This window comes from Salmo salar, chromosome 15 (assembly GCF_965601325.2).
Source record: "Salmo salar chromosome 15, fSalSal1, whole genome shotgun sequence".
NCBI lineage: Eukaryota > Metazoa > Chordata > Actinopteri > Salmoniformes > Salmonidae > Salmo > Salmo salar.
Genome location: NC_138305.1, coordinates 42,889,409 through 42,897,748, shown reverse-complemented (window position 1 = coordinate 42,897,748; position 8,340 = coordinate 42,889,409). Strand labels below are relative to the sequence as shown.

At 43.0% G+C, this 8,340-nt stretch overlaps 1 protein-coding gene across 1 annotated transcript in view; it reads left to right on the top strand.

Moving 5' to 3' along the window:
- Positions 1–4,047: 4,047 nt before the first annotated feature.
- LOC106571386 (solute carrier family 35 member F1) overlaps positions 4,048–8,340 on the top strand; it is a 135,967-nt gene continuing 131,674 nt past the window's right edge. Inside the window, exon 1 of the mRNA XM_014144409.3 lies at positions 4,048–4,501. Within this exon, the coding sequence (XP_013999884.1) occupies positions 4,377–4,501 (125 nt within the window). The 5' untranslated portion in view covers positions 4,048–4,376. The remainder of the gene's footprint in view (positions 4,502–8,340) is intronic.

Here is an 8,340-nt window from a genome sequence, read left to right as displayed (position 1 = left end):
AATAGCTTACATTCTGAGTAATTACTGTTTTCTTCTGCATTTCATGCTGCGACCAAAATAGAGGAAGGAGAACACCCAGCATAGTTAAATATAGTCAGATATTTATAAAGTAATTTAAGTCCATTTGTACACATGGCCCCGGGAGTACCCCCCATATCAGGAATACAAGGCCAAAGCTGTTTCATTGTCTCTAAGTCCGAATAGGATGAGAAGCAGCGGTCTAGGACGGACTAAATCTTACAGACGGACTAAATCCTCTCACAAGTATTAGAGGTCTAGGATGGACTAAATCCATAGCTGCTATCAGCTACCCTGAGCGTTTTCCTCTGTTCCAGTGAAAAGAGATCTGTCCTCAGCTAATTCTGGTACTTCCAGCATACAAAGAATAGGTTACTGCAATATGCTATTGCGACAGAGATTCAATGGCCATTCACAACTTCCACAGCAGAATGTCTGTATTGTTACGCAGAAATATTTATACATACATGCAATACTCTCCTATCATGGCTGTGGTTCTGCTGACAGACTCAGCAACTAATATCGAAATAATCCTCTAACATTAGGAATTCCAGGTGAATTTGGCAGAATACTTTCTACTTAAATCCTGGGTTGGGGTCAAGTTGAATTTCAGTCAATTCAGGAAGTAATCTGAAATTCCAATTCCAATTCTTATCAATGCTTTTCAATGAGGGAAATTTGGAATTTGGTTCACTTTCTGAATTGACTGGAATTTAAATGGAATTGACCCCAACCCTGCTTAAAACTCTGCCTGGGTGAAACAATTTACTTAATCAATTTCCCTGTCAATTACCCTTTAATTATGTGTTTCATTCTGCCTAATTAACAAGAGGGGTGAGAATGAGTCATCCTGATTTGTGCAGCAGCCAGCAGGTTGACAGGAAAGTGCAGTTACTTTCCAGATGCACAGGTAGTAGAGAGACTTCCTCAAACTGTTAAAGGCTGTGGAGGCACTTGATGTGAGCCACAACGACCCCAAGAACCCCCTGCCATCTCCAGTGGGGCATGTGAGTGGGCTGTTGGAGCCAACACTAGGGATAATATACTGCTCAAAAAAATAAAGGGAACACTTAAACAACACAATGTAACTCCAAGTCAATCACATTTCTGTGAAATCAAACTGTCCACTTAGGAAACAACACTGATTGACAATAAATTTCACATGCTGTTGTGCAAATGGAATAGACAACAGGTGGAAATTATAGGCAATTAGCAAGACACCCCCAATAAAGGAGTGGTTCTGCAGGTGGTAACCACAGACCACTTCTCAGTTCCTATGCTTCCTGGCTGATGTTTTGGTCACTTTTGAATGCTGGCGGTGCTTTCACTCTAGTGGTAGCATGAGACGGAGTCTACAACCCACACAAGTGGCTCAGGTAGTGCAGCTCATCCAGGATGGCACATCAATGCGAGCTGTGGCAAGAAGGTTTGCTGTGTCTGTCAGCGTAGTGTCCAGAGCATGGAGGCACTACCTGGAGACAGGCCAGTACATCAGGAGACGTGGAGGAGGCCGTAGGAGGGCAACAACCCAGCAGCAGGACCGCTACCTCCGCCTTTGTGCAAGGAGGAGCATTGCCAGAGCCCTGCAAAATGACCTCCAGCAGGCCACAAATGTGCATGTGTCTGCTCAAACGGTCAGAAACAGACTCCATGAGGGTGTATGAGGGCCCGACGTCCACAGGTGGGGGTTGTGCTTACAGCCCAACACCGTGCAGGACGTTTGGCATTTGCCAGAGAACACCAAGATTGGCAAATTGGCCACTGGCGCCCTGTGCTCTTCACAGATGAAAGCAGGTTCACACTGAGCACATGTGACAGACGTGAGACAGTCTGGAGACGCCGTGGAGAACGTTCTGCTGCCTGAAACATCCTCCAGCATGACCGGTTTGGCGGTGGGTCAGTCATGGTGTGGGGTGGCATTTCTTTGGGGGGCCGCACAGCCCTCCATGTGCTCGCAAGAGGTAGCCTGACTGCCATTAGGTACCGAGATGAGATCCTCAGAACCCTTGTGAGACCATATGCTGGTGCGGTTGGCCCTGGGTTCCTCCTAATGCAAGACAATGCTAGACCTCATGTGGCTGGAGTGTGTCAGCAGTTCCTGCAAGAGGAAGGCATTGATGCTATGGACTGGCCCGCCTGTTCCCCAGACCTGAATCCAATTGAGCACATCTGGGACATCATGTCTCGCTCCATCCACCAACGCCACATTGCACCACAGACTGTCCAGGAGTTGGCGGATGCTTTAGTCCAGGTCTGGGAGGAGATCCCTCAGGAGACCATCCGCCACCTCATCAGGAGCATGCCCAGGCGTTGTAGGGAGGTCATACAGGCACGTGGAGGCCACACACACTACTGAGCCTCATTTTGACTTGTTTTAAGGACATTACATTAAAGTTGGATCAGCCGCTTTTCCACTTTAATTTTGAGTGTGACTCCAAATCCAGACCTCCATGGGTTGATAAATTGGATTTCCATTGATTATTTTTGTGTGATTTTGTTGGCAGCACATTCAACTATGTAAAGAAAAAGTATTTAATAAGATTATTTCATTCATTCAGATCTAGGATGTGTTATTTTAGTGTTCCCTTTATTTTTTTGAGCAGTCTATATTCATTGACATTCATTGTGGTTAAGGTATTTTTTCCACTGTTTGATTATCACTGATTATTTATTTGCCTGTTTGATCTCTCCCTCAGGAAACACATGTACTGAAGAAGACCCAAGGAGTTGGTCCTATTCGTAAAGTAGTGTTGGCCAAATAGGGACTTGGAATTTCAATCACGGTAAACTCCACCACCAATGTACCCCAAACCAAATCCTTTATATTACCATAATGTGTTGTTCACCTGTCATCGTTCATGGCCTCATGATGATGTGTGTGAGACAGGCTGACGGGTCCACAGGGTGTTCCAGGCTAGAAAACCCCCACAGTTCTCCAGGACATAGGGACTGCTGAGCTGAGCCATGAAAAAGGCTTAGAGGCTGTAGTAAGCCCTCTGACACGGTGTAACATGGCCATTTGAATGACAATAATGACACCCGATTATTCAACAGTATCTAGTTTCTCATACACTGTGCTGCTGTAGAATTACATCAGAGAGAAGAGGCCCTTCCCTCCCATTGCTGCTCAGATTACATTTCATCATTCATAATTTCATTATTCATGGGACATGCTGTTTTTCTCCCTGTAAACATTGTGATTGTCACTCTGAGTGACTCATGTGGTTTCCACCAGAAGATTGACAGCTCCAAAACAAGCCAGTCTTGACTATCTGTGAAAATGTCCCTGTGTGGGCAGAGCCAAGCAGAGAGATAAAAAAAAAAAAAGACTAGGTTATGTTGAGGTGTCTTTCTGACTAGAGGAAGCAAAGCTCAGCTCACTGTTTTTAGTTGTGCTTAAGTTCCAAACGGTCTCATCACCACAAACCCATCTGTTGTTTGTGACAGCTTTCCTTGACATTTGATCTTGTGACAGGTAGCTTCGGTACGGAGTTAGGGAGGGTGGCAACACGAGACTATGCAACAGCTAACTTGACTTCAAGGTAGAGAGATTTTAAGGTTTGGTGAATAAAGTAGACATATTCAAAGGCACTGGAAACATTGCTGTGATTCAACTGATATGGATGACATGACATTTATTTGAATGAATATACAAATATTTCCTTTCTTTTATCCATTAAAATAGAATCATTAGGTTATATCCCTATGGAATATTCAGCCAGTCCAGACCCTTTTGAAACTGAAAAAGTAAAAATTGGTTTACAGTATGGCATTACTGAAATGATGTTACATTTCCATAATGCTTATTTTCGCCAATGAACACCTGCATTGCTTATTTGTTATAACCCCACACCAGACTATTTGTAGGGACTATGTATATAGAGCACAACTATCTGCTTTATCTGCAGGCTATTTCCAATGCTGTATTCCAACAGTAGACCTAAATCAGTGGGTTTATTCCTCAGGTTCAACAGCACTAACTGTGGTGAAAGCACTCTCCCTGCTGGCTAATAAAGGTAGTTCACGTCCCTTCCAAAACCAGTCGCCTCTCATAATCACCGCACAGTCTGAAGCAGGGATTCAGAAAATGCACACTGACGAACCGGGGTACCTCTGCAAACATTTCACTAAGGAACAGGTGCATCTTTCATGAACTCCCCGCGTGTGTGGCCAACACACATTCTTCACTTTTTGTAAATACAGCAGCGTCATCATCTTCACCTGTGTGAACCATGGAATGAATGCTGAGGCTGTCCATCGCGCGCACCGATAATCGGATCTAGTCCCTCGTGGAGTACCCGAGCCCCTACGTCCTCTCCGTGCACGGAGCAGAATGCACCCTAGTTTCTGATCGTTAAATGTTTAGTTCAGAGATGATATCGTCGCAGCAGAATCATGTTGTCACCACCATTGAGACTATGCCTCCTGAAACCATCACGGCATCGCCGACCCTGGTTCAAAGGATAAGAAAAGTGTTTAGCAGGTAAGAATGAGAAATGTTAGGCTACTCCCGACTTGATTGGACCAATGTGATAAAATGCATACAATTCAAGCATAGGCTATGTATAATTATTCGTTTTTACATCAAACACTTGACATAGCGTATTATTGTTGCTTCATTCGTTTCTTTTGTAAAGCACCACTTGCCAAGTTTAAATTCTGCGCACGTTTATTAAAACGTCATTTTCTGAAACAGCGGAGCAATTGGTCAGAGCAAGAAAAACATATTTCAGCAGTGTGTGAATGCAGTTTTACATTAGCCTACAGTGTCGTATTTCAATAAATATTGAAATGCTGTTTTTGGTTATGTGTTTTTGATATTTGTATGGAAACAATAGTGTTGTAGCATGAAGATTCAGCAATCAACCACCTGCATAAATCACAATTACCTAAAGTAGTAGCCTAGTGGTTCCCAAATTGTGGTTTCCAGTTGGGTCGCGCGGGTAGCCCATTCATAGGCGCTGTCTTCTGCCATTGGGAGTACTGTTATCTTTTGGCCGGGGGACGCATATTTTTGCCGTGAGGCTTGGACTGAACTTTAAGCATCACTTCGGGGGTACGGTTTTGGAAACATACCTATATTTCATATCAGCAAGAAATCGTTTAAAAAAAATCTAAAGGTTAAATTACTGCACACCGTTATAGGGTTAGTGTTCCAACACATCTCCATGTTAAAGCGCTTGTTACTGATTAGCTACAGTATCTAGCGTGCTTGAACACCTGTTTGTAAGTGTAACTGTGTAGCGTAAGTGTAGTTAATCACCTGGAGAAGGCACCAGAAACCTGCTACAGTAAGTGTAACTTTCTTATTTGAAAGGTTATTTCTTGCTGATATGAAAGGTAAGTTCCATATGTTTCGAAAACCATATCGCAAGTGATGATTGACATTTCTAAACGTTAAAACAAAGCATTGGGATTGTCGTTCCCATGGTCCCACCTGTATGGCTGATAACCCTATAATGCAGAATGCCTTGGTCCGTTGTATATTTTTTTTTTGCATTGTAAATAAAACTTTAAAAAATAATTTCTATACATGTTCGAGATGACAAAAAAACGCTTTCAGTGTAAACTTAGACTAAAACAAAATAAAGTATAGAAAAGATAACGGACCCATATTTTGAAATAATAACCTAATAATACATATACAATCAACAAAATAAAAGCTACACAGTCAGGTCCCCATTGATTTTGTTACAATGTTTCAGCATAAGAACACATAATTGAGACATGCTTCGGGAACTTCGGGGGCGACTAAGTATTTTTGAAATCTCCCGCTTTGGGCTGGATGTGTCATTGTGTAGTTCATACATGCAGAATTACTATTCTACCTCAATTCAACACAAAATACCTAGTTTGAAAGCAGTTTATTATATGGAAGCTGTGCCATTTTTCCCACATGGGCCAGCCCCCTTGCAATTCGAGTTCTAGCCAATGAGGTTCAGGCCCTGGCCATTTGAGTGACAGCTAGCAAGATGCACACACAGCAGAGAGAGAAAAAGCAATGACGTGATGTACATATCTGCACACATGTGAATGTAGTATGCAATTTTCGAAGACTGCTTTTGGCTTGTTAGTGCTACTTTAAGAATGACTGGTTAAGAACTATACAAAAGTACTGGAAAATCTCTAGAATTTCTGTAGAATTTCAGGAAATTTGTTTAAACTGCAACATTTTATCTCAGCTCCATTTCAGAATGGATAGAATTGCAGAAAACTTGCCTTTAAAACTGCATCACTTTATTTCAGGTCCATAGCCAAATGTTCTCTCCGCTGCCAAGATTGTTTTTGACTTATTCTTTGGTCTGTGTTTGTTTTTCACCGCTGAACCCTTTTGGTGGGTTGCGAATCAAAAGACACCTCAATTGGCAGGTCACGAAGCAAAAGAGTTTGGGAACCCCCGATATAAACTTTTACAACCTATGGAAGAGTAATGTTTTGATTTTCATCCTGCTTATGTTATGCTTTTAAAAGGTGTTACTTTTCTCTCAAATTATGTCCAAAGCCCAAAACCAGCATTCCAGACTCTCTTAAGGGTTCATATTAGCGCCGTCCTATGGCGGCCTATGGCATGGTCCGGCCAAACCCGGACCACCCTATGGGACTCCCAATCACGGCCGGTTGTGATACAGCCTGGATTCAAACCAGGGTGTCTGTAGGGACGCCTCTAGCACTGAGATGCAGTGCCTTAGACCGCTGCGCCACTCGGGAGCCCAACATGGGTCTTATAGCAAAGCCTATCCAAACCAGTTGGAGACTCATTAATTGAAAACAAGGGTTATCTTGAGTCATCCAAACCCCAGGACCAGAGTTGTTAAATTAATACTCTGTTGCTTTTCTTTATTCCTCTCTCTGCTAAGATTTGGTTTGGATCAACAGTGTGTGTGTTTGCCAGTGCCATATCACCTTAAGAAGTGTGTTTGTGTGTACACTCTATACTCGAGCAAGTGGTGCTTTGTGTTGGTTCCTCTCTTGTGGAATGTCTGTGGCATGTGCTTGTGTATCTGCTTGTTGTGTGTGCCTCTGAGCCTCAGACAGGGGTAATGGAGGTCCAGCTGCGACAGTGAGAGGTGGGGGATGACAGCTGGTGGTCTTGCCTTGGTCTGCCTACTCTCTACTTTCTCCCTCTCCTTGCCATCTGCTGCTCCTCTTCATCCCTAGAACTCCCATATAGCCAGAGAACAATGTCCCGCAAGGTGTAATCTGTGCAGGCCCAGATCGGGCTGCCCACTCGGCTGCTTTGGGGCTATTGTTGTCCTGGAGGGATAGAATTCCACTCTCACTGTGAAAGTGACTCGCTGTTGTTTTTGTTATCAGGATGTTGCTAAGGGCTGCCCCAAAGAATCAGGCTTCAAGGTTTCTGTGACCAGCTGGGAGTTACTGTACTGAACTGTCCAAGAATACAATAACACTCTATGCCAAGAGATATGAAAAAGGCCATCTCTGAAATGGCTGGATGGATGCAGATAAATATGCTTCTGATGGATTGGAGCATCCTTGTATCAGGTTTGTGAAGTGTTGTGTTTGCGGAAGCTTGGATTAGCTGATGCCATGACGGAATATCAGAAAAGGGAGTCTGCTACACCACTAGATAGACTCACCGATGAGTAATCAATCAACTACTCCTGTTTTTTTCCCATCATCTCTCTAACCTTTTAGCTATAGGCTAATGGCAGCTTCAGGATCTATTTGTTTTGATAAGGCTAAAAGTTTACATGCAAATCAATATTTGAAACAGAAACATTCATCAGGTAGTGTAATGTAGTGAGCAGGTAAACAATAGCTTGTAAACTGCAGTATATAAATTATGTAAAGATGTACTCTATCCTAAAGGGGAATGGTGGACAATTACAAGCAATACAAGTTTCGGAACTGATTTTCCCTTTAGGGACTGTGCAGTTTTATTGTTTTGCAGCATGTCACAGACTAACTTGAGGGAGTTCATCAACACAACAACAGAGAACAACAGAGTAGCACCAGTGCACCAAACTTGATTTCTGTGCCTCTACTTTATTCAGTCGAAGCAGATCTTTGGCTCTGTGGTAATTTCCCACAACAATGCGTTTACTGCAATGATCCATCTTTTTTCGCAGCTTTTGAGCTTTTCTTGGCTGCCTGACACACGTTCTATTTTTTCTAAAATATTACAAGAACTGGAATAACAGTCATTGATTGCATGGTGGGTTGTAAGATGAATGAAAAGAGACATGTCCTCTGAATCCATTATCTTAAGGGTCATTTTTGTCCAGCCTGGCTTCAGGGCATAAACAAGACACATTTTATGCTTCACTGTAGAAAATGGAGGCTCCGTCTCCTTCAATGGAG